This window comes from Leguminivora glycinivorella, chromosome 8, assembly GCF_023078275.1.
Source record: "Leguminivora glycinivorella isolate SPB_JAAS2020 chromosome 8, LegGlyc_1.1, whole genome shotgun sequence".
Lineage (NCBI taxonomy): Eukaryota > Metazoa > Arthropoda > Insecta > Lepidoptera > Tortricidae > Leguminivora > Leguminivora glycinivorella.
The window spans coordinates 4,497,748-4,523,641 of NC_062978.1; the positions used below are offsets into that span (position 1 = coordinate 4,497,748).

Consider the following 25,894-nt stretch of genomic DNA (forward strand, 5'->3'; position numbering starts at 1 on the left):
CAATGAGTTAATTTTGTTATGTACCTCAATAGATCGTGCCATTAACGATCACGCGTGTCTTGGTTCTTATTGTCATACGATTAAAAGTTAGGATTACCAAATCGCGCGTCATCAATGACACGGTTCTATGTGTAAACTATAGATCCAGGTTAAAAAGTACGCACTCGAATAAGCATATTGATTAGTGTTGTGAATTTAAGCTTTGAGGCGTAAACTACAAAACTCGAGTCGCGCCTTCTGAGTCTTAAAGCCTCGAACCTTAAAGCCTCGACCATATAAGCCTCAACCTTATAAGTTTGTGTTGCTGCTTACGAGCACAGAATCCTCGAGTCTTTAGTCCTCAAGCTTTAAAGACTCCTAAGCTTTGAAGGTTTAAGTCTATAAGGTTTGTAGCATTTAAGTCTTAAGAGCTTTTAATAAACTAGATCCTAAGGTCAACAGAAGTAAAAAAACAGGCCAAGTGCGAGTCGGACTCGCCAACTGAGAGCACCGTACTTTTTAGTATCCTGAGATACATGAGATACAGCGTGGTGACGTGACCGGGCGGACGGATATCTGAGTCTTAGTAATAGACTTACGTTTTTACCCACTGTGTACGGAACCTTAAAATCTACCAAACCGACACGTCAAATTAAGGGTTAAAAATGAATACTATCTACCTATAAAGCTCGTTGTTTGAGCTCTTAAAGCTTGACACAGGCCTTCGAGGTTTAGGGGGCTTGAGCTCTCTATGAAGCCCGAGTCTTAAAGACTCACTCTTAAGAGCTCATAAAAAGCTTGAGTCGTTAAGGTTCTGAACCGTTTCTGAGCTAAAACCTTTAACGCTTGAGTCTTTAAAGCGTGAACCTTTAGGGTTTGCAAGTCTTTAAGGTTTAAAAGTCTTCAAGACTAGTCTTATAACAGCACTAATATTGATTTATTCTGTACATCTAAATTCAACGTTCTGTATCTATACTACAAGTTCAGAAGTTCGAGGAATATTGTACCGTACATTTCATCCCACCCGTTCACCCCTTTTTGCTAAGAGTGGCACTAAAACTTAGTAGTTTATGTGCTCTGCCTCTGCCTACCCCTTTATGGGATACAGGCGTGATTATATGTATGTATTTACATTTCATATAAAACAATTTAGGACAAACCAATATTTTGTGTAGCGTTAAACATCACCAGAAGCTTATAGTCAAATATAAGATCGTGATGTAATTCGCCAGTGGCAAAGTCCGAATAAGTACAATAGACTGATCCACACAGAGCGAGGCAATGTGCTCACGCGACAGGATGCAGGGCAGGATGCTTGGCCGAGCAAAACGCGGCTCTGCCACGGCCGATATTCGTCTACAGAGCACGTGAGAAAATTGTCTCGCTCTGTGTGGTCCCGTGGTATTGCAAAAGTGCGTGGTGAATGTATAATTCATTCATAATTCCTCCGTGCAATTTTACAGCTCACTGTACAAACTTCAGTTACATCTTAAGATATAAGCGAACAAAAATACCTGGCGGGCTATTATGCTTGCAATTTTATCACTTATATGGGTAAGACACCTGTCACTCTCACACTGACATACTTGCCAGAACGTAACCGATGCTTTATCCACCTAGATAAGTGACTAAATTGCAAGCATCATAAGTAGGTTGGACACGACTAATATTATGAGCATAATAGAGTTTTGATATTTTTGTTCGCGTATGTACATGTAACTGTGTGGACGCGACTGTACCTTTTGAAATAAAAAAAAAAAACAATATTAATTAGTCCCTTACACAAATACATACCTTAACAACATTCCATACAAGTATGTACACCAATTTCAAATGAGAAACTTTTCCACCCGAGTGTTAGATGATGACAGTGATGACTGATACGTATCACAACTCAGACGAAGGATACTATAGACTTGACGTAAGCGTACACCCGTAAGGGACAGATATAGAATAAAGCAAGGAACACACTACGCGGACGTCCGTCGTAAAACGACCGCGACCGCGACCGATCAGTGTGCACGGAACAAAACATCCGGCGAGCCAGATTTCGATCGGACGTCCACGCGCTCAAGGCCACGTCCACGTCCGTCGACCGATAGTTTGCACGGCTACGTGTATTTCCATTGTCCAGATTCCCGTCCGCGGTCGATTCACGACGGACGTCCGCGTAGTATGTTCCTAGCTTAATGGAGTACTTTAAAAATGGCTGACAGTTTACCATAAACAACCTACGTAATTTGGGCGGATAATAAGCTTGACAAGTCACGTACTTATTGTTTGCCACAAACTCGTTTGTGGCAGCGGCAGAAAAGTGAAACTATGACAAAGACAAAAAATAACATTTTGCTCTCTGTCACTCTTATTATAATTTGTATGTGACCATCTCGTTCGGTAGTGGTATTATTATTTGGCTGTCTAGTCTATAGTATCCTTTGTTTAAGTATCACAATGAGGAGGCACACTGATATTTTATCCCGCCAGGCGGCGCCTGTGCAAGTGTCTAACCACGTCACTGTCATTCAAAAAAAATATTTTCTCGCTCTCACGTATGAAATTCTTTATCTGTGCAATGATGAAGGTGTCATAATCTTTGAGTGTGCCTCCTCATTCTGCCCCACTACCGGGCAGAATGTAACACATATTTTTACACAATGCTTTTAACGTATTGCTAGCTAATCCCCTAAAATATATTTATATCTTCAGTTTTGCTGCCTCTTCACAAGATTTCTAAGTCGCAATGCCGCACTTGAGGAAACTTTTTCTGAAATTAATACAAATATATTTAGAACATTGATGTAAAAGTACTAATAATAAGTACAGTCAATCAATTGGAACCCTAGGCAACTGTAGAACTATGTCATAGGGGTCCATATTGGCTCATATAAAATTATTTGTTATAAAATTATTGTTTAAACCGATTTATGCTCCGAATGATCATTTCTCATAATTTTACTTATCATAATTTTGTTTCATTATTATCAATAGTACTACTATCACTGTTCATAATAATCATTTAGTCGAAAAATTTTAATCATAAATTCTATACAAATATTTAATAACATTCATAATTTTGTGTTTAAGAAAATCATTCATCATAAAATTATTTAAAAAGTTTTGGGGAAGTTCTATGATAAACTTGTCCCATTTATAGAAGCGCGCTTGAAGCTTTTACAGTGACATATACAATTTACATTAAAAATTCGTTTCTGGTTCGCTCACGGTCAACCTAACACGCTCCTCCTCGCTACGCTCGTCGTCGCACCTAACTGGACTGTCACATGTGATGTCTGTTCTATTAACAATAATATAACTAACATAAATTATATTCCTCGCATTCGTTATGATCAATAAGTATATAAACATAAACATTAGTATAAAACGTATTTATGATAAATGACATTATGAACATAAGTCATTCGAAGTTACGATAATTATTAACATAAAATTGTTATAAATAATGATCGTTATAATGTAAAATTGTATGAGAAACATTTTCGGACTACCAATAATCTATATAACAATTTTATATGAACTTTGGCGCACCCATGTCATAGTGATGTTATAAATGAGATTGTAAGAAATCTCTTACTGCTTGTCAGTTTGACATGGTTGTAGAGTGGCCTATGGTTCCAATTGGTTAATTGACTGTACAGATGTAGTGCGAAAAGATTTGCCTTCGTATTGTTACGGAAACGTACGAACATGTCATGCTATTTCAGTCAGTCTCAGTACAAGATGTTCTGACATTGACCATAGATTAAATATAACAAGATCATACCATCCCATACATTAAAATGCGACCGCCTAAGACCGCGCTTACACTCCACCACACATAGATGGCGCCACAAAAAAAATGTCTTATAGCTTTCGATTATACTTGTAGATGGCGTTAAGTGTCATTTTTGACATAGATTTACGGCTCGGAATTGACACTTAATGCCAATCTACAAATAATCGGTGGCAACAAGGCATTTTTTGTGGCGCCATCTATGTGCGGTGGAGTGTACGCGCGTTCGTAGGCGGTCGCATTTTAATGTATGGGATGGTATGATCTTGTTATCGTTAATTTGTTTGTTGTTATTAATTTATGCATTGACTGAACTTTCATGACAAATACGAACGTTTCCGGAAAAATACGAAGGAAACCCTTTTCGCACTACATCTGTAGCATCATAGATATTTGTTCCTGAGTCATGGATGTTTTGTATGTATATAAGTATTTGTATATTATACAGAGTGTAACAAAAATGGTGGTGATCCGTTTAAGGGCGTACTCAGTATCGTATTCTTATCAGGAAAAAGTAGAAAATTTTTTTTTCGCTAAAAAAATTTTCACTTTTGTATGAGCCGGGCCGCGCGAATCGGTCGAATCTCCATAAAAAGATAAAAAAAAAATTTGCGAAAAAAAATTTTTATCCTACTTTTTCCTGATGAAAATACGATACTGAATACGCCCTTAAACGGATCACCATCATTTTTGTTACACCCTGTATATATCGTTGTCTGAGTACCTGCAAAACAAGCAATCTTGAGCTTACAGTGGGACTCGGTCAATCTGTGTAAGACTGTCCTACAATATTTATTTTATTAATTTATTTTTACCATAGAAATAAAGTACCACATCGTCTTGGTACAGGACCAGGTACGGAACCAAATACAATCGTTTACGCTTCGTGGCGTTACGCCACTGGCGTATCGTAGTTATCCCTCCCTATCGCTCTTCCATATTAGTGCGACAGAGTTAGTTGCGTAACTTGTGTATCGTTCGCCATGGAACGTCAACGATTGTACTTTTGGCTAGAGGCTCTGCAGGGCTAGCGCATGATGCTGTAACGGCCCGGCCAAGACATTAGCGGTGAGACGCAGCCATACGTGCGAATGAAAAGTCCCATCGCTGTCTCGCTCCAACGTATGGCCGCCGCTCACTGCTGTCGCGCATAGACCCATGTGGCCGGACCGTAATACATCGTGTAATTCTTACCCTTAACTTGAGTTCTATTCTGTCAATTTCTCCGCCCAGCATGTCGACTATATTCTCTCCGTGCTTCAACAAGAATGCTTCCACGTCGTCAATTGTTTGTATTTTCTTCATATCCTGAAATATTAACGGTCTTAGGGCCGGTTGCATCAAATCGTCTGTCATCGTTAAAGCGTTAGTTAAATTTTATTGTATGGGAAGTTCCATAGACATCTGCTGCGTGACGATGATGTGTCTGTCAAATGTGGTTGATGCAACTGGCCCTTATTCATATAGGTCTCTTTAATCATCAAAAGCGATGTCTCTCGGACATTTCACCATAAATCGTCTGAAATAGACGCTAAGGCCAGTATATATTCATATACTTTGTTAAGATTTTATTTATTTATTTTATTTTATTTAAACTTTATTGCACAAATAAAACAAAAATGTACAAATGGCGAACTTAATGCCTAATTGCATTCTCTACCAGTCAACCATCGGGCCAAACAGAGACATGTAAAAATGGTGCAAGGAGAAAGAAAAATGACAATGACAATTATCGAAAACAACTGATTAACTTCATAAAATACTTATATAATACATAAATATAAATATATGCAAACAAAAATAAATATACTTACTTATAATTGATATATATTCGCAAATATATACATATATATATATATATATATATATATATATATATATATATATATATATATATATATATATATATATATATATATATATATATATATATATATATATATATATATACATATATATATTGATGGATTCTACTCGATTTTCTACTTTAACCTGCACGAGCGTGGTTCTGTAGTTTCCAAATTAAATGAATCAAATCTTTTTGACTATTAGAGTGGAAAATTTTGCTGGCTTGTTTGATGTCTTGGTGGCTCAGTTAACAGAGCGCTGGCATGTAGATCCAGAGGCCGTGAGTTCAGTCTCACCCAAGGCAGTACTATTCCACTTTTAAATTTGTTCTAACGGTAGTGACATAGACTTGAGACGTTTTTGCTTATCTAAATATTAAAACCTATCTTTAATTTGTAAATCAGGTTATTTGTATGACTAAAATGATTCTTCATACATACAGGGTGAGCGTAACAACAGTTGTAGCAAAAAATCCATCTCCTCAAGTCTAGTAATAGTCAGGCTTACCTCTAGTAACGCATTTAGGTCGTGCTTCTCCAAATAAGATCTCGTGAGTGCTCTCCCGTCGAAGTCCACTTCAGCCTGTGTTGAAATGAAAAAAAAAAAATGTACAGATTTTTTAAAAATAATTATTAATAAGCGGTAAGTACGTGCGACTTTCGTTCCGGGGGTCGCGGTTTCGAACCCCGGCTCGCACCAGTGAGTTTTTCGGAAAATATGTGCGAAATGTCATCGTGTGGGAATTAATTAAATTACAAGGCGAAGAAAAGGAACTTCTCTTTGAAAATCATTGTTTCACTGTTTTGTCAATAGAGAAAATATATTTCTCGCCTGATTTTAACTTTATTTCAATACTAGCTTTTGCACGCGGCTTCGCTCGCATTAGAAAGAGACAAAAAGTAGCCTACGTGACTCTCCATCCCTTCAACTATCTCCATTTAAAAAATCACGTCAATTAGTCGTTCCGATTTGCCGTGAAAAACGGACAACAGACTTTCCCATTTATAATATTAGTATACTAGTATATGGATGAGTGATCAATTTGTTTGCATTTTGCACTTATTTGATTTTTATTTATTAGAAATATATAGTATTGTCTTCGGTTACCGCGGTAGTTACTCATGAAATAAAACTATGGAAACGGATTAAACCGCGTATAATGAATTTAAAATTCATCCCGACGTTTCGAACTCTTTACAGCGTTCGTGGTCAACGGGTGACTGAGGAAAAATTACAATGTGCAAAAGCTGTACATACAAGAAATATTAACTATTATTAATATTAAATTCATTATACGCGATTTAATCCGTTTCCATAGTTTTATTTCATGAAATATATAGTGTTAAAAGGGTTCTATACCTTGTATCGGATCAGATTGCTGCCTATATCGATGCCCTTGACGTCGTGGATGGCGCGTATCATGAAGTCTCTTTCAAGGACGCTGTTGATTTCGTCCAGCTGCTCTTGCGGAATAGATCTGAAATACAACGATACACAAGTTGCAATTTACAAGTGGTAGTCACTGTCTCATATGACAAGTTGAAAAGAGACTTCCTAAACATTAAATAAATGTCATATACAAAGAAAAAGTGACCAAGGCCTGTGTGTGACGGGTTAAGAATTTCACCACCCCCTTTCTTCCCGTGGGTGTCGTAGAAGGCGACTGTGGGATATGGGTTAAATTGTGGCGTAGGCGAGAGGCTGGCAACCTGTCACTGCAATGTCACAGTTTCGTTTACTTTCAAGCCCTTATTTGCAAAGAGTGGCACTCTGAAGCTTCATTAGTTTCATGTTCTCTGCCTACGCCTTTTTGGGATACAGGCGTGATTGTATGCCCTCTGCCATCCCTGAGATAGAACAGTATGGTTCGACCTCCTAGCTGAATCAACTCAATTTAATTTGTTCTTAGACGAGACTTCCTCTTGTAACTTGGAACTTTCAGCTTTGAGAAATGGGCTACAGGTGTAGTGCGAAATGTTTTTCCTTCGTATTCTTACGGAAACGCACGAAGGTGTCATGCTATTTCAGTTACTCAGTACAAGAAGTACTTACATTGTTTGAACCAGCACTACAATCACGAACGTTTCCGAGAAAATACGAAGAAAAATCATTGCGCACTATATCTGAAAGTTATCTTACTTAGCGTACAATCATGGCGAATTTTTTCTTTTTAACCCCCGACGCAAAAACGAAGGGGTGTTATAAGTTTGACGTGTCTGTCTGTCTGTCCGTCTGTCTGTCTGTCTGTCTGTCTGTCTGTCTGTCTGTTTGTCTGTCTGTGTGTCTGTCTGTGGCATCGTAGCTCCCGAACGGATGAACCGATTTTGATTTAGTTTTTTTTGTCTGTAAACAGGCATACGGTCCGCCTCGATGGAAAGCGGTCAAACAGGCATACGTAAAAGCGGTCACCGTAACCTATGGACGCCTGCAACTCAAGGAGTGTCATGCGCGTTAACCAACCCATTAGAAGCTTGTACACTCCCTTTTGTTATGTTAAGTACACAGCAAAAAAGAGTGTACAAGTTCCAAGGAGGGTTCGGGTTGCCGACGACTCAAAGGACAATAGACGGAACAAATTAGTTCCGTAGATCTTTCCGTCACCAGCACACCGCACCCTCGTTGAGCTCTGGCAGCCTTACTCACCGAAACACAACACTATGAGTAGGGTCTAGTGCTATTTGGCTGCGGTCTTCTGTAAGACGGAGGTACTTTCCCAGTTTGGCTCTGCTTTAGATTCGAGCGAGATGATATCCGCTGTGCTGTGCCCTACCACACAAAGCGGAATATCGTTCGCTATGCCCGACGATATGACGAATGCACAAGAATGTAAAAAGGTTTGACAAATTCTAGAATTTAGGCAGTCGGTTTTATGAAATGTGTAATTTTTTTTAGTTTTAGTGTTCCGCGAGATTAATCTTCAATCTCTACAGTATATCACAATATAAGGAGTTAGTACCTGCCCACCAACGCGCCCACATTGCTAAGTATAATAAACAAAGGCACCCCTCCTAGTACAGTACCAGTATACTGCCAACCGCGTCAGGCAACGGGTTCTGTCCTGAGAGATAGCCATGCAAGTCGCTACCACGACGCATTTACAGGCAAATGAAACATTACGCGACAGACCAGCGCTCCCACAAGCAAGTATGCAGCGCAAGTATGACGCATGATTCATTCATGGGATTCATTGAAGCCACCCCTCCCAGGATAGTGCCGACCGCGTCCGGCAGCGGGTTACCAGTGTACTGTGCCACCCAGTCACTACATCACACGTACCTGCCAACCAGTGCGCCCACGTTACTAAGTATGATGAATGAAGCCACGCCTCCCAGTATAGTTCCAACCAGTATACTGCCGACCGCGTCAGGCAGCGGGTTACCAGTGTACTGTGCCACCCAGTCACTACATCACACGTACCTGCCAACCAGTGCGCCCACGTTACTAAGTATGATGAATGAAGCCACGCCTCCCAGTATAGTTCCAACCAGTATACTGCCGACCGCGTCAGGCAGCGGGTTACCAGTGTACTGTGCCACCCAGTCACTACATCACACGTACCTGCCAACCAGTGCGCCCACGTTACTAAGTATGATGAATGAAGCCACGCCTCCCAGTATAGTTCCAACCAGTATACTGCCGACCGCGTCAGGCAGCGGGTTACCAGTGTACTGTGCCACCCAATCACTACATCACACGTACCTGCCAACCAGTGCGCCCACGTTACTAAGTATGATGAATGAAGCCACGCCTCCCAGTATAGTTCCAACCAGTATACTGCCGACCGCGTCAGGCAGCGGGTTACCAGTGTACTGTGCCACCCAGTCACTACATCACACGTACCTGCCAACCAGTGCGCCCACGTTACTAAGTATGATGAAGGAAGCCACGCCTCCCAGTATAGTTCCAACCAGTATACTGCCGACCGCGTCAGGCAGCGGGTTACCAGTGTACTGTGCCACCCAGTCACTACATCACACGTACCTGCCAACCAGTGCGCCCACGTTACTAAGTATGATGAATGAAGCCACTCCTCCCAGTATAGTTCCAACCAGTATACTGCCGACCGCATCAGGCAGCGGGTTACCAGTGTACTGGGAGACAGCCATGCAAGTCGCCGCCACTACCACCCCCGCCACGGCCGCCGTGTCTTCTAACAGAACCACATTCACAGACGGGTCTGAGCTGCGCATTACTGGAAGTGAAATAAAAGTGTATTATACCCTGACCAGAAATACATATATGATTCTGCGCCATGTTGCGGAATTTCATTAAAACTATTTTCTTTATACTATACTGAAACTGTCATCCCATACATCCCATCATCACATCTCCTGACAATAGTCATATATTCCTGGTCAGGTTTTACATGATTTGTCACTAAAGTGCGACTGCACGTAAATATACAAGGTGCTCGCGAGGAACCCGCATAACTTGAACCACGCGTTTCTGAGGCCAAAAGAAAGAAAAAATGTTATATGGATTTTACCTCTTGGACGTATTTTCACATAAAAACTAATTTTTATCCATAAAGTTGGCAATTAAAATGAGTTTATATGACATTTTAGTCTTAAAATGTGACCAAGAATATGCCGTTAAAGTTATATGGGTTCCTCGCGAGCACCTTGTATATTAAAAAGAAAACTCTTTCCTATGAAATTGTGGTTCAACCACCTTTTGAATGACACCTTGGCCACTTTAGGGGTTTGTACCAAAAAGGTAGGAACAAAAGGAACCACTAATGGTGCGACTTTGTCCGTTTGTCCGTTACTCTCTCGCCTGACGCCAAAACTCATATCAGCCCAATCTCTAGGGGTGTGCTAGTAGCCATTTAGCCACCGTCCTTTTAGCTCTTTAATCAGATCCTGTATGATACAAAATCAAATGTGGCTTGAATTCCAACTTGAATTCGTCCTAAAAGTAAAAAGACCCTTACTGTATTCATACAGCGTGGTGTCCGCTTCCTTGGCGCCCTTCCGTAAGGAGTTCAGGGCTACCATTAACGTCGCACCTTCAGAAACCACTGCGCCGCCTAGCACGAAGTAGGCCTGAAACAATATATGTATAATATTAGTAGCGGCAAATAATTTATCATTGATTTCAGACAATAGTACATTACATCAGAGGCCGGGAAAATGAGGATTTCCGGCCAAGTTGGTATATACGGATAGGGATACGAGGTCGGGAATCCGTTTTCACGCCGAGACATGTATAGTGCTTTTCTCAAACATACAATGAAATAAAAAAAATGCTCTAAAGGACAATATTTTATAAAAAAAAGTTACTTTGCAGGCCTAGGCCTAAAAAATAATATGAAATCCCTTTACAGTCCTCTCGAGTTGTTGCGCCCAAAAAGCGATACTTCCCAGCCCATTTTAAGGAACGTAAAGACAATATTTCATTGCATATTTGAGAAAACTATATAACAATAGTATAACAAATAACTATTTTAGTAAATAATACATATGGTGTTTTTTTACGCACTAGTGCGAGAAGTGGTACATTATATGTCAGGTCGAAACTTCGGATGGCCATCAAAAGGAAATTCGTAACTCGTGTCGATTTAAAACACTCCCTTCGGTCGTGTTTTAATTTATCGCCACTCATTTCGTACTTCCTTTTTTACGCACTTGTATCGTAATGTACTATTTTATGTCAAGTTTTTATAATCGTCCTATTCTGCTTTCGTAACGTATTTTTCATTGGTCACTTAACTTTACTCAGTCTTTCATATTTGGTGTTGGTCTTTTTCTTATTCCGACATATTCAGTATTGAATAGATTGATCAATATCTTCTTTTGGCATGTTCACTGTCTAAGCTATTTTTCTTAATGTACCGTCATTTCTTTAGTAATTTACTAAGGCCGATAGTTCACTATCATATGTTTATCATAGAAATATGAGCATAGGTCTGTATGCTTCCCTTTTTCTCCAACGTGAAGAAAAAGGACGGTATGTTGCCTATGATCATATTTCTATGATAAACATATGATAATGGACTATCGGCCTTAAACTTACCCAGAAGAAGCCGCGGTAAAAGGACAGGCCGCTGCCTACGCAGAATATGCCCACGACGGATATGAGCGACGACACGTATCTCATGTTCCTGTACCCGTACAGTCCTGATCTGCCTTCTACAAAATCCATGAAAAGCAACTTTTTTTTAAACTCACCCAGAAGAAGTCATGGAGCGGCTGCGGATCTAAGATGCCAGTGACCCCGTGATAAAAGGACAAGCCGCTGCCGACGCAGAATATGCCCACGCCGGATATGAGCGATGACACGTATCGCATGTTTGTGTACCCGTAAGGATGGTCCGGGTCCGCCATCTACAAAATATGTAGCAATAATTATTTTTTCAGAAAATAAACATTGTAAGACAAGGCTCAGTCTGTACAGTGGAAATCTAGAACTTAGGAAACGGCCGGTCTGGCTCAGTCGGTAGTGACCCTGCTTGCTAAGCCGCGGTCCTGGGTTCGAATCCCGGTAAGGGCATTTATTTGTGTGATGAGCACAGATATGTTTTTTTAAATATTGCCTCGGTGGCAAACATGGATGTTTTCACCGTAACCTATATATAAGTATGTGTCATTTCCATCTATTTAAGTGTGTATCTATCGTCGCTATAAGTACTAAGCATAGTACAAGCTTTGCTTAGTTTGGGGCTAAATTGATCTGTGTAAGGTGTCCCCAATAAAAAAAAAATAAATACGGCAACGTTTCAAATCGGCACAGATTAGGCCATTACGTGTTCTCTAAATAATATGACTTCGGAGTCTTTAAAGCTAGAATGAATATGCTTTGGGTTGGAAGGTTAGATACACTTTCGTAAAACTAGTGCCTACGTCAAATGTGTTTTGTCACAGCGGAGCCCAGGCTATCAAATGCTCAAATCCAGCTAATATGTGACAGACACCCCAACTTTTATCTCTGACTTTTTATTTTTTAGGATAGGTGAAACGTATCTAGAATGTTCATTTTTTAATCTGATGATTATTATTTTTTTAAATTGAGTTTTAAATTTTCTGTGCAGCTCTACTCGGCTTTTAACTCTACACTCAATAAAATAATTGCTAGCTACCATCATATACCTTCAAACTGTTTAATTGTGTACGTTACTGCAACGACATAAGGTTTACCAATAGACAGCTATGTCAATGTAAAGCACTTTAACCTGTGTCACAGTAAACTTCAAATTGGACAGGTGACTCAGTAAGCAAATTTAAACCTAAAATTCAAAATGACAAGGTTGTAATTAGGTACGAGTTCAATTTGTTATGACTTATGATAAACTTTAAAATTAAACTGACGCACAACGTCTATCTCGTAGCGGAAAAAATAATCGTCCAAGTAACCAGCCAGTATTAATACCCTTAAATACTGAAAAAGGTATACAACCTCTAACAATATGATATGCACAATGTTGTATTACAAATTTGTAGAATGGGCACGTAAACAATAACTAATAATACAAATTAAAACAAAAAATATTACCCCCATCAAGATATAGCTCAATCGATTCTACTCTCGATTCTGAACAAACAGTTTTCAGGTTTTTAGTGTTAAGTGAAACACGGTGTATATGTATGAATGAAAGCCACAAGGGCTTTACAGAATGGTTCTTGTGCTTTCAAGATTTAACTTACATTCCTATTGCTGTCAACACCACCCGGCCCGATCGAGTCTTCAGCCCGGATTCTTCATCATCTTTTTTATGGCTCAGTTCTCTCCTGTAATTCCTTAACCGCCTCTTGACAGTAAATACATCTGTTAAGAATACACTGTTAAGTTAAAACTTTGAATCAAATGGATGAGTGAATGAGAATAATATCTTAAGGTTTGGCCAAACACAGGGCGCGACCGTAGCATGTGCTGAGAGGTTAGCGACGTCAAACAGACTGCGTCCCGCCGGCATCGCGCGCCGCGCTCACTCACACAGTCAAGGAATGAGCGACCCTCCGCGGGCGCATGGTGTAGAGGCGCGAGTCGCGCCCGCATTGCGCCGCGCCTGCGCCGCGTTCGCGCGCGCGATGACGGCGTGTTGAGAGCGCGCCCTGTTTGAACAGTCATCGCGTCGGCATCACGCGGCGCGGACGCCACGCTGCGTCCCGTGTGTTTGGCCAAGCCTTTAAATCATCGCGTCATTATAGCATCACGATTCAGCTACTTTTATCAATTATAAAGCGTTAATTTTACTTTATTCAAGGACGCTTTACCCACTAGCTTTTTACCCGCGTCCACGTGTTTCCGTTTAAATTTTATTGGCCAATAAGAAATTCCTTTAAATTTAAATTTTTTATTGTTATAAAAAAAAAAAAAAAAGTCAATTGTTTATTTACTAGCATACCTTGTTCGTATCTTCTTCTGTCTAATTCTCTTCTCAATAATTCTTTATCTAATGCTTCCTTAGAGCCCCAAACCTTGAATTAAACCAATTTTTTTACATTTTGACAATACACAAGATTATGTCAACATCTTTTTATGTTACATGTTGTCCATGTTAATGAGAACATCAGGGGCCCATTTCTCAAAACTGAAAGATACAAGTTACAAGCGGAAGTCTCTTTCCAACTTGTCATATTAGACATTGACTACTGCTTGTAAATTGTAACTTGTAGCTGCGAGAAATGGGGCCCAGGTAATTTTTTTGTATGACTATAAGGTTGTATTTGCCTCACAGAGAACCTCCTATAGAGTGGCAGTCTTGTATATTTGGTTCGCGATACGAGTCACCAGTGTTTGGGGTGCGAGGAGCGGGCGGGGAATGTGTATGATTGGCTTTCAAGGACGGCGGGCATCGCGCCAGATTGTATTTGCCAATCCTACCTTTTTATGACTTATTTGTGGAATGTAATGCTTCTGTTTTTAAATTTGAGCTTCTTGTTACCTTTCCACACCATTTCACACTACAGGTGGAATTTTAAGGCATCAAAATACCCTTTTCCATTTTTTTTGTGCGAAAAACACACGCTGCTTTCGGGTCTGTTACTTGGTCGATACTGATCGGGCACGGCGAGCGCCCGCGCTTATATCAGTGCAAATACTAGGAAGGCTGGCGACCGCGAGTCGTCTTGTATTGTCTATAGATAATCTTGCTGCTTTTTAAGGCAACATACATTTGAAATTGATAGCACAAATGACTTGCATATATAAAGCATTGATTTTTCTAACTTTTCAAACATTGTCCAGATCAAACAGAAATTCTGTTTGGTGGTAACTAGTAAGATTTTTTTTCCAATAAAAGCTAGTTCTTCATAGAAGAAGCAATACTGACCTCAATAGCCTTAGCTTCCACATCCTTTCTATAATAAACAGTTATCGGTGGTTCTGCCTCATACGGGGATCTCCTCAATACCTTCGGGAGGGACTCCAAGTCAGATTGCTTTAACAAGTATTCTGTCATGGCTCTCATGGGTGTTATGAAGTTACGTTCAGTGTAGGAAGCGGAGAAATCTATAAGGAGTCGCTTTTTCACTGAAACATAGAAATAAATTTTATGAAAGTTTGAAACAAATAATTAGTCTTTGATGATATTTCCGATCCGATATCGGATGTGGGACCGATATCCCATACATTACAGGCGCCATCTTGGATTTTTTCTATTGAAATCCTTCCGACATCCGATATCGGATCGGATAATGTGAAAACGGTCTAAGGATGTTTACTTGTGTGATGAGCACACATATATGTTCCTATGTGATGGATGTTTTCTATGTATAAATATAAGTATTTCTATAGTACTTATATATATTGTTGTCTGACTAGGTACCCACAACAAATGCCTTCTTGAGCTTGTCATTGGACTCAGTCAATCTGGATAAGATGCCCTATAATATTTATTTATTAAAATGTTCTAATATAAAATTACCAGGTGGAGCAGCAGCCTCCTTAGATGCTGTTTGAATCTTCTGTATAGTGTATTTAGTAACAGTATCTGTAACCCATTTTCCATTTCTCAAAACTGAAAGTTACAAGTTACAAGTGGAAGCCTCTTTCCAACTTGTCATAATAGACATTGACAACCACTTGTAAATTGTAACTTATTTTTATTTTTTATTTATTTATTAACTTAAGTGTATACAGCTTATACAAGTACAGTGTCCCACAAAACAGTTTCCACGGTTTGACTGTGGGATCGTGCAGTTTCTACTCTCTTATAAAACAATCTATAAACTATTTCTATACACAATTTATGAGGTAACTACGCAGCTTTTTACCAAATTTAACTTTGTTGGCTTCCTGTCTGGTGTCAGTGGGCAGGCTGTTGAGTATGTAGGGAAGGTGTTTGTGAAGACATCTATCGCCGTAGTAGTTAGTGACCCTGGGCACAACAAACTTGCCCGCAGACACCGACCTGGTTCCACAAACATCGTTAGAGTGTAACTGGGTATGCTCTTGACTGCCATGGTTTTGAGAACTTGTAGTTTCGAGAAATGGGCCCCTGGTTGTCTTAATAGTATTACCATAAATTCTAATATAAAATTACCAGGTGGGGGAGCAGCCTCCTTAGATGCAGCTTGGACCTTCTGAATAGTGACTTTTGTAACAGTACTGTCATCATCTGTTTCTGCTTTCACACTTATACTTCCTTGAGGCTTCTGAACTATTAGTTTTTGTGCCTTTTGACTATGTTCTACTTGCTTTATGTCTTTCTTCTTTTCGCTTTTATCGTAGAAACGAAAAGATGTAGTGAAATATCTTGCAGACCTCCTAGTTTCAGCTGGCAAAGTCCTTACATCATAACGCAAAGTTCCCGCACAGAATGTATGTACATGTTTTAAATTAGTACACTGTCTACCTAGTTTTCTATAAAATGACTTAACAGTAAAAGAAGATAGTAAAACCATTTTCATGCGACTATTTTGATTATTACAAATCTGATAGAACTGCTATTGACTGTAATAGTTTTTGATGGACTGCATGATTCAACTGCAAGGGTTTCAAATGAATCTTACTTCAATTATATTACAATTAAACCCAAAATGAATTGACGATATTTATGTACTCCTGCAAATTGCAAAATACAAATACCGATTATGGACGAAAATCACGTATTCTCAATTTGACAGATCTGCTGTCAAATCAAAAGGCATTATAGGGCGTCTACAGACCTCCAAACTGATAAATCGCATGCGATTATTGAGGACTAAAGGCCAGTTCAGACAAGTACATATTCCGCCAATCCAGCTTTTGCGGACGCTAACACAAATGTAATTCTCACATATGATTTTGACCCCTGATTATGATCAATAAGTATTATAAATATTATAATGGTGCAGACGAAACAATACGAATTTGGGAATTTATTTTAGTAGAACGAGTTGGAAGGTCTGTAAAGAGCCTAGTCTTTGACTTTTTCCTGTTTTGTTCGTTCAAATCATTCGTTCACCAGCCGCTTACGGCATATCCACGCCACGCCTACTCGTTTATTAGTTTCTGCTTGTAGAATTGATTGTTATATTTTATTTCTTTACGCTATTGAAGTAGTTCCAGTTCGAAGATCTATTGAAGAAATCTACGAAATTGATATCGTTTGAATAAGAAGTACATCCCTAATACAAGGCCAAAAGATGCCGGCCAGCGGCTTCGATTTGTATAACATGCAAGACGCCAGAAATAATTTTGATGCAATGCGACCTACTCCGATTTGTACTGATGCCAATCAATTTATGGGACAATGTCAGAATATACACATATCGACGAATTGTTACTACGGATACCATGAGCCGAAACGACCGCAAAATGTTGAAGCGGCACCCGATTGCGAAATGGTAGAGGCTCCGCGTGATGATGCAAATTCACCGCCACACAACCATGGTAGAAAACGCAGCGCAGACGACGGCAATCATCATCAGATCAAGCGACCCCGACCAGGTAGGTTTCTTTTTAATTGACTCGTGAAACTTCCTTGATTTGATTGTATAGTAACGCTAATCATTGCAAGGTTATAAAACATTGTTAAGAATAACACTCGATCTCACTACGAAAAATGCATCAAGCCAAGGAGGTTTCTGTTTGTATTAATATTTTACTTATTACTTGTATACTAACACAAATTTATGATTATTACATTATTACTATAACAACTTACTTTCTGACGTCATCTGTTACATTTAAACAATGCAGCAGGTTGTTTTTGTCACCATTTATCAAAGTGGGAAGTCTCTGTTTCTTGACATTGTGGGTGCTATTTTTCAAACCCATTCATTTTCAAAATACTTATGGGCATTTATTTTTTTGTTGCAATTTCAATCGAACATGAAATTCGGTTAATTTAAATAGAAGTCACATTGCATTTTCAAATCAAAAAGGTTGAAATGACCTTATTTGAAACTGGCATTAATTGTCAGGTGATCTGTGGATACAGTTAATACACCTGTTGCATTGACAAATTCTGTTTTATAATTATTAATACTTATTTAAATATTTTGTTTGGCAGGCATTACTTTACCTAGGTTGTGTTATGCTGCATGGTCTGAATTTTTTTATGTTGTCTGAAGGTTAACCCCCTTCAAGTCATAAATGTCATAATAAACACTTTTCTCCCAATATAGTTCAATATGTGCTGAGAAGTGAAGCCTCTTGTAGAGTGCCTGCATTCTGCCATGGTCATTTTAGGGCAATTTTTTGGTATTATAAACTGAAATAGAAAAACTAAAGAAAAAACTTTTTGGTATTAATTAACTAAAATAAAGGATTTTGCTATTAGGACAACATAAAAAATTCTAACTATGCTTGCTTAGAATTATTGTAAAACCACTGTCTATGAAATGGTTTCTTTTAGTTGATTTTCCCCTGGATTTTAATCTTTCGAGTCTCACTGGCTTAGGAGAAACCTTGTAAATTGAAAAAACATCTTGAATAATTTAGGCATGCTTCTAATTTGAGTGTTGATTTTTGACACCTCAAAAGGTTAAAATACTTATAGATCAGTTATGTTAGTGTTTGAATATTTAATTATCTTACAAAGCAGTAAAAATATATAAATCTGCATTTGACTGGGGGTCTCTCCCTACACAGAGACTTGAGGAAGTGTGTATTGACTAATTAGAGTATTAAAGGTGTATGCAATAGCCCAGGGGTCTCCAAATGGCGGACCCCCAACCTACCTAATGTGGACCATGTTTCATAGTCCTGATGTCTGGAATGGACTGATGTGATTGTCACAATCTTACAATTAGGACCCGTGAAGAAACTATTATTGGTGACCCCTGGCCTATCCTATAGCTTAGATGTTAAAAATTGCCTACGTGAATATTAGCAACATTCTGTACCTGGGCATTTTCAGAATTTGGGACCCCCAATTAACATAATTTGTTAACAAAAATTAACTCGCTGTCAGTTTTGTGATGACTAGTAAGCATAAAATAAAATCTGTCAAAAAATTTACTTTTTTCACATTCTGAATGTAGATTATCGCTTAAAGTTTATGTGAATAGAAGTTTCATGCTTAATTATCGTCACAAAACTGACAGTGAGTTAATTTTTGTTAACAACTTACGCTAATTGGGGGTCCCGAATTCTGAAAATGCCAACTAAGTAAGACAAAGGGTTTCAGACTAGCATATTATTTCGTCCACATACAGTCGTTACGGCGTTTACGCTTGTTTTTCTCCCTATGCTTGTATAAAATGCTGTTCTGCAACCACCATAATATTGTTTGGTTAATGAATGTTTTAATTAGTATGACTTTTTTGTTGTGTGGATAGTTGATTTTATACTATCCTAGAATTTAAATATAATATTTTTTATGAAACATGGAAACTTCATTGAAAACTGTTGAAGTATATGTAGGTCAACATGACATTATTTAACTTGTGAGTCTTCAAAGTTTTGACTCCAATCACACACAAGTAAACTCCTCTTTTCCTCCTATGTAATCTAGATTCAACATGCATACTTTAAATGTGATATGTGGAGAATGTTCAGGCAGGCAAGTATGGTTGCGCGATAAATAATAAAACATCTGTCCGTCCCTATGTCCCTATCGCACTTACAAATAGTGTAATAGGGACGGCCAGATGTTTTATCATTTATCGCGCGACCATACCTGCCTGCCTGGTATCAAATATGCAACAAATTAGCATAACACATACAATGTATTGAAAGAGAGTGATTTTGTTACCTAACTAAATGTACCAGTATGACTGACTGTATTTTAGGTGCTATATCAATTAATATGAAGAATAATTCTCAAATTGCCAGCTGACAAGCAAAACTCTGTAATTGGTAAAATATATTTAAACAAAAATTGACTTAAAATTGGTACTAATATAGTAGTAAGGGTAATGCACTAGGTTGTGATGGTAAATAATGAGTTTTGCTTGCCACTTGACGAAAAGTATTAACATTGTATTCTTGACTTACTGTAAAATGGTTGATAACTGCTCCAAAATATAGAATTCAATTTTAAATTAGTATATTTATGTATTTTGTATGTACCTAAAGATGACTAAGTGATATAGTTTTAATATATGTATGAAAACTGTTTGAGCACAATTTACATAGCAAATGAGGCACACTTATCATTTTTCACGTTTCATTAAATATCAAGTCATTATTTAATATGTTTCTGTCTGCCTGCCAAACAAAAGTCCACAAGTCACTCTTTTGATAATCTTGATGATAAACATTCACAAGAACTTAGTAAATTGTGAAAAACCTACCACTATTGTAGGTAAAAATAATAAGTATATTTCTATTTATGTACTAATCTATTTAATCTTTCATATGGTTTCATGCAGATGAATCTTAATTTAAAGCTTAATCCTACCAATGAAATTTCACATATGAAAGGTTAATGATAGTCAAGGCTCTATTTAAATGCAAATTTTCCTGTTAGCTTTTATTTTACACAAAGGGTTTATTTTTATTTTTCATTTCACAGCAGATAAAGTTTAAAGTTTTAATGTGTTCTAAAATTGTGTCGCAAGATCAAGGATGACCAATTGATCATTAATTGTAAAGTCCACTCTACAAATCAATTTTAAATATGGTTGTGTAAAGATGTCTTCTCACTCTAATTTTATGGATACTAAACAAATTTGCATTTAAATAACTAAAACAACACATGAAGTAGGTATTTGAAATCGCAACAAATGTGGACTAGGAGACTTCCCGCTGATGCACCCGTGGCACAGTGTGATGAAGTCCGACTTTATTTCAGAGGGTATGGGGCCATCCACCTCCACCTACAACCCCTGTTTACTGCGTCCAACCCACAACAACCCGGACATATCTCGTTGTCTCATGGTCCATATGATCTAATCTCTACCAACTACCAAATTGACAACAACCCGGAAACAATTATCTAATTCAGAAATATTAATTCTATCTGCAGAGATGCAAAGAGAGAAAAGCAATGAACCTGAGACAAACGAGAACTTGAAAACGGACAGAAGTAAAGAAGAACTATTGGAGACCTTATATTGGAATATACATGGAGGGAACTTTATTGATTTCTTGCAGTGTTTGTGACATGTACAAGTTGAATAGTGATTGGGACACTAACTTTAAAAATATATGTAGTTAAGATTTTTTTTCCATTGGATGCATTGACTTAAGTTTTTCGTAATAAATTGAAAAGGGAAAAGTGATGCTTTTATTTAAAAAATAATAAAAAAACAAAAATTTTACTTGTAAATAATTGTTTATTGTTCTAAACATTCAATACTTTTGAAAATACTTGCATATTCTAAAATTATAGAATCATTGAAATTAAATAAATGGATAGAGTCAAGTCTAACGTTACACGCGATAAAACGCAATCGGTAATTCAACGGGATGCTCGAGATTTAATCTGAAAAAGAAGAAATATTATTAATTTCCATTTGTTTCATCTTTCTGTTTCAGATGGAGAGAGAAGATCTAATCTTGTGACTTTTCTTTTCAGGGCCACTCAAACACGAGGCGAACCGTGAGGTTTGCAGTTTGGGTGTTTGCTCCGTTTTTACATTATATTAACATCACCTTTCTGTTTTTCAGATGACTCTCCCAAATGCAGCCTTGTTGGCACGCGATCGAGCCCGAGCCATTCTGCATCAGCCTTTAATATAAATACGTCAAACTGTTACGTGCTCCACTTGACGTACAGATTCATTGTAACTGTAACGGCATCAAACTAAATGTTATTGTAGATTTAACTTCACTGTTTTCACTCGACTGTGATATTATGTACCTGATATTTGTAATACATTTGTATCAAGAGAGAGTTGTTTTTTTTTCTTCATCAAATCATACCCTCCAAACATTTTGAGTAGTAATATTCAACTATTATAGACTGGAAAGTGACACACGATGACGTGACACAAGCAAAGTTAAATAAAACATAGTAAAGTGAAAATGCATCTTATCGTTTCACGTCAATTTATTATTTAACGATTACATAGTTTGAACACGTGTAGAGTGAGGAAGCGATAAATAGGAGGACCGATAAATACGGCAGAACTGCACACGATATAGAAACGGGTTCGCAAGGTTATAAAATGGGTATAAACAACGTCAATCGAGCGTAAATAGTGCAGGGGGTAATATTGGATTAGGATAGCTCAGCTGTCAGTTCTACTGGCACAATTGATCAAGGGAAGGCACCTACAGTAGAGCACCTGTCGCATTACCTCAGCGGGCGCGGCCTCTTCCGTGTCGACGACGTCGGGCAGCGCGTCCTGGTCGCGGTCGCGCGCCTCGGGCCCGCGCTCGCGCTCGCACGTCTGGTCCGCCTCGGCCAGGTCGCCGTTGTGCATCTCCGAGCAGTCCAGCAGGTCCACCTTGTCCGCGCTCGCGGCCGGCTCCGCGCCCTCCACGTCCACGTGCACGTGCCCCGCCCACACGTCGTACGGGCACGCGTGCAGCGCCGGCTCGCTCGCGCTGAACAGGTTCAGCGAGCCCGCCACGTCCTGCAGCAGCGCCGGCTCCGCCGCGCCCCCGCCTCCCCCGCCCGACAACACTAGCGGCAGGCTCTCGATGATGTCGTTCGACACGCCGCACACGCTCATGCCCTCGTACTTGGAGAGGAACTCGAGCAGCCTCTTTTTAGAGATCTGGGGTCGGCGGCCGTCGAGGCCCCCGTTCAACACGTTCGTCGCGAGGGCGTCTAGCAGCTCGGGGGTGCATATTTCTTCGCTTTTTAACAACAGAAAGCGAACAATATTGTCGTCGAAGTGGGGGGCGGCCGATCCCCCCGCCTGCGCCGAGTCGGCGTCGCCGAGCGCTGGCTCGCGTGGCTCGCGGGGCTCGCGGGGCGGCTCGCGCGGCTCGTGCGGCTCGGCCGGCGGGGTGTCCGGCGCCGCGCCGTACTGCGCCAGGACGGCGCGGATCGAGCGCAGCACCCGCTGCCGCAGCGGGTCCGAGCTGATCAGCTGCAGCTCCTTGAACAGCTGGATGAGGAAGTCCGGGTGGGATTCTCGTTGACGCCGATGAGCGTCGTCACCTCGGAGTAGACGTTCTCGCGCAGCAGGTCGAACAGTTTCGAGGTGGCCTTGTCGGCGACGTCTCGGCGCGCGGAGGCCAGGTTGGGGTTGTCGCGGAAGTCGAGGTTGCTGGCGCTCGGGGCGGGCGCGGGGCGCGAGTTCTTGGCGGGCAGCTTGGAGCAGGACTTGCGCTTGTCGGCGGCGTGCAGGTTGTTGGCGTGCGGCTCGTGCGCGGGAGCGGGCGCGGGCTCGGGCTCGTGGTGCAGGTTGAGCACGTCGGGCGCGCGGGGCGGCTGCGGGCGCGCGGCGTTGCGCTTGTGGTGCGGCGACAGCGGCGGCGGCGGCGGGGCGCGGCGCAGCGCGTTGTGGCTGCGCGAGGCGAGCGGCTGCGGCTGCGGCGCGGCCAGCGTCGCCGGCCCGCCCAGGTGCCCGTCAGCGTTGGTCTTGTTGTTCGCCGACAGCAGATTCTGCCGCGAGTAACTGCAAACATTGCTGAGCTAGAGATACATCCGTTTACAGATTAGAGAGAACGAAATGGTACCCTGACCTTCTTCTACATACCTAACCCAATTTTGGTCACGACCCTCTCAACAGAATATACTCAGGTGTCTCAGGTGGATGAGATGGGTATCGTTGTGGAAAATACGACTATCATCTCTGATATAGAAGGTCATATACACTGACTGAACCAAAATATTAAGTTAATCTAGTCTAGAAAGAAGCAACAGCCAGCACACGAATCAAAATTTTAGTACATTTCCAAAATCAAAACAGGGTTTTAGTAAGTAGGTATTAGTAGGTACAAAGTGGTCATCTTTATTGTTCTCAAACAACTATCACATTGTCGGTCACAGTTTTGCCCATTTCACAAGAAGGCAAGATAGGAAATAGCGAAAATACAGTCTAACTTAGTTTTTATTTTAGCACTGATCTATCACTGACCACTACTGCCTCACGTTCCTGCTCCCTGGAATCCCTGGATAAACCGACATTAACGCTATTTCAACCATACAATACACCCAGAGACCACACGACACGTCGAGAAAATTAAAGGTATTCGATTGGACTTTCAATAAAAGAGAACACATAAATCATCGAAGCTGAATAAATATTTACATTTTTGGGTAAAACATGTTAGTAGCTTTATACCGATTGTAAAAGGGTGACAGTAACGTCAGAGCCAATCCACGCTAGCGTCTTCCTAATGTTGACATCAATCTTTTTTTTTTCAGATTTAGATTACACATTTTATAAACTTAACCCTTAAAATTGCATAGTTATGTATATAAGGTCCTAATTTATTAGTTGCAGATATTTTAACACATGATACTTTACATTAAAATAATTAACTTTAAATATAAATTAAGAAATCTTTTCATGTAACTTTTTTGATTTCATTTTCCTAACAAAAAAATTAATTATAATTTCGTCTAAAAAAAAATCATCATGTGCATTATTACATGTCACAATAACACTGTCTGTCATGTCAACAATTGTTTGTTGTAAATGTCGTAAAGGTTCGGCGGGAAAACTGCACATGTCATTGAAGTGGCCAGTTACAGTTAAGTGGTACGTAAAAGAGGTACTAGAATCTGTTCAATGAGTTTTCATTTAATAATCACATAAACAGGGTGTTTTTACGTAGCAAATTTGTTTTTCCGTTTTCTCCAAAAAAACATCGTAAAAGCTATAATGTTTCACGGTTTAATATACTCCAGAGACAGAGTACTATCAGCTGTAAAAATATCTGCATCTAATAAATTAGGACCTTATATATGCATCATGCATTTTTGACTCTATTGGCAGCATGTCAAAATTCAAATTTGAATCTTTATCAAGGTCATGCATTTAAGGGTTAAAAGTAGTGGCATTCTCCCTCAAAACTGAAGTCTCAGTAACTTTGCACTGCATTACGTTTAACCATTGTACAATTAATTGTACCATAGATAAATCAAGAAAGATTGGTAACTCAGTACATCGCTACATGGCCTACTTAAACGCGAGTTATCGTCGCTGGTACCTCTTAGTTTTCGAGTTATTTACAGATGGCGCTATTTTCAATGTTTAAAAGTGCCGTCTAGTGAGATAATAATTAATTACATTGCCGAGTAACCATAACTGAATATGATTCAATATTTCGAGGCGGCGGCACCTCGTTTTTTGGCTCAGGGGTTAGAGTATTTGACTTGCATTTTTGAGATCTCAGGTTCGAGACCCAGCTCCGTTTTTTTTTTAAATTTGTTTAAAAATAATTATGTTGTTGTTTTTCACTTTTTTTATCTACCTAGTTGAATATTAGAAAAATAAAATATGATGTGAATTTGAATCATAGAAAAGTAAGTATAAATTTTTCGCGCCTACTTGTTGTATGTGTGTTTATAAAACCGATAGGCCCATAGGGAAGTACCTATCTTATCTACCTACTCGACTCTCCAATCACTTGCCGCCGTGTCAAGAGGATCATGTACTAAAGGACTGAAGTGTTTTTTTGCAATGATTATGGTCCAAGAGCTGGCAGGATTTTGGAGTAGGTCCATGAGGCAACCTGGAAAGGTGCTCAGATGCTTCTCTAATCATGACCAACACCGAGTTTAACGCCGAGTGTGGAGTTGAAAAACGAGCGAGTGTAAGGATTCTATAGGTGAACCACGAGCGAAGCGAGTGGTTCGAGAGTAGAATCCTGAACTTGCGAGTTTTTTAACACACGAGAAGTAAAATACATTTGCACCCGAGTGTAACACAAAACTTTTCCCCTCACTATAGCGAGGAAACTACAAGGCAAAAAAATGCGTTTATCACTGCTTCCAGTAGTTCCACAGGTGGTAAATCATCTTTATTACCAGATTCACCTGCTTTTATCAATTTTAAAGCA

At 39.6% G+C, this 25,894-nt stretch overlaps 3 protein-coding genes across 4 annotated transcripts in view; 1 reads left to right on the plus strand and 2 right to left on the minus strand.

The window, feature by feature from the left end:
• Nucleotides 1-2,510: 2,510 nt before the first annotated feature.
• LOC125228661 (zinc transporter 9) lies at nucleotides 2,511-16,651 on the minus strand. Its single transcript, XM_048133316.1, has 12 exons — nucleotides 16,101-16,651; nucleotides 14,889-15,088; nucleotides 13,962-14,034; nucleotides 13,261-13,381; nucleotides 12,363-12,399; nucleotides 11,788-11,943; nucleotides 10,551-10,662; nucleotides 9,599-9,809; nucleotides 6,977-7,094; nucleotides 6,125-6,199; nucleotides 4,964-5,077; nucleotides 2,511-2,743 (listed from the first exon to the last, which is right to left on the minus strand). Exons 1-12 carry the CDS (start codon nucleotides 16,465-16,467, stop codon nucleotides 2,699-2,701), a joined length of 1,629 nt encoding a protein of 542 aa, XP_047989273.1. The 5' UTR covers nucleotides 16,468-16,651; the 3' UTR covers nucleotides 2,511-2,698.
• A 361-nt stretch (nucleotides 16,652-17,012) lies between these two features.
• LOC125228456 lies at nucleotides 17,013-21,206 on the plus strand. Of its 2 annotated transcripts, none has more exons than XM_048133015.1 (2): nucleotides 17,013-17,488; nucleotides 20,781-21,206. In XM_048133015.1, exons 1-2 carry the CDS (start codon nucleotides 17,185-17,187, stop codon nucleotides 20,879-20,881), a joined length of 405 nt encoding a protein of 134 aa, XP_047988972.1. In that variant the 5' UTR covers nucleotides 17,013-17,184; the 3' UTR covers nucleotides 20,882-21,206. The 2 variants fall into 2 exon arrangements, with proteins under 2 accessions (XP_047988972.1, XP_047988970.1); XM_048133013.1 differs by having other exon boundaries at nucleotides 20,955-21,206.
• A 38-nt stretch (nucleotides 21,207-21,244) lies between these two features.
• The window catches only part of LOC125228662, a 47,113-nt gene continuing 42,463 nt past the window's right edge, over nucleotides 21,245-25,894 (minus strand). Inside the window, 3 exon segments of the mRNA XM_048133317.1 lie at nucleotides 21,245-21,659; nucleotides 22,231-23,016; nucleotides 23,019-23,502. Coding sequence (XP_047989274.1) covers nucleotides 21,564-21,659; nucleotides 22,231-23,016; nucleotides 23,019-23,502 — 1,366 coding nt within the window. The 3' untranslated portion in view covers nucleotides 21,245-21,563.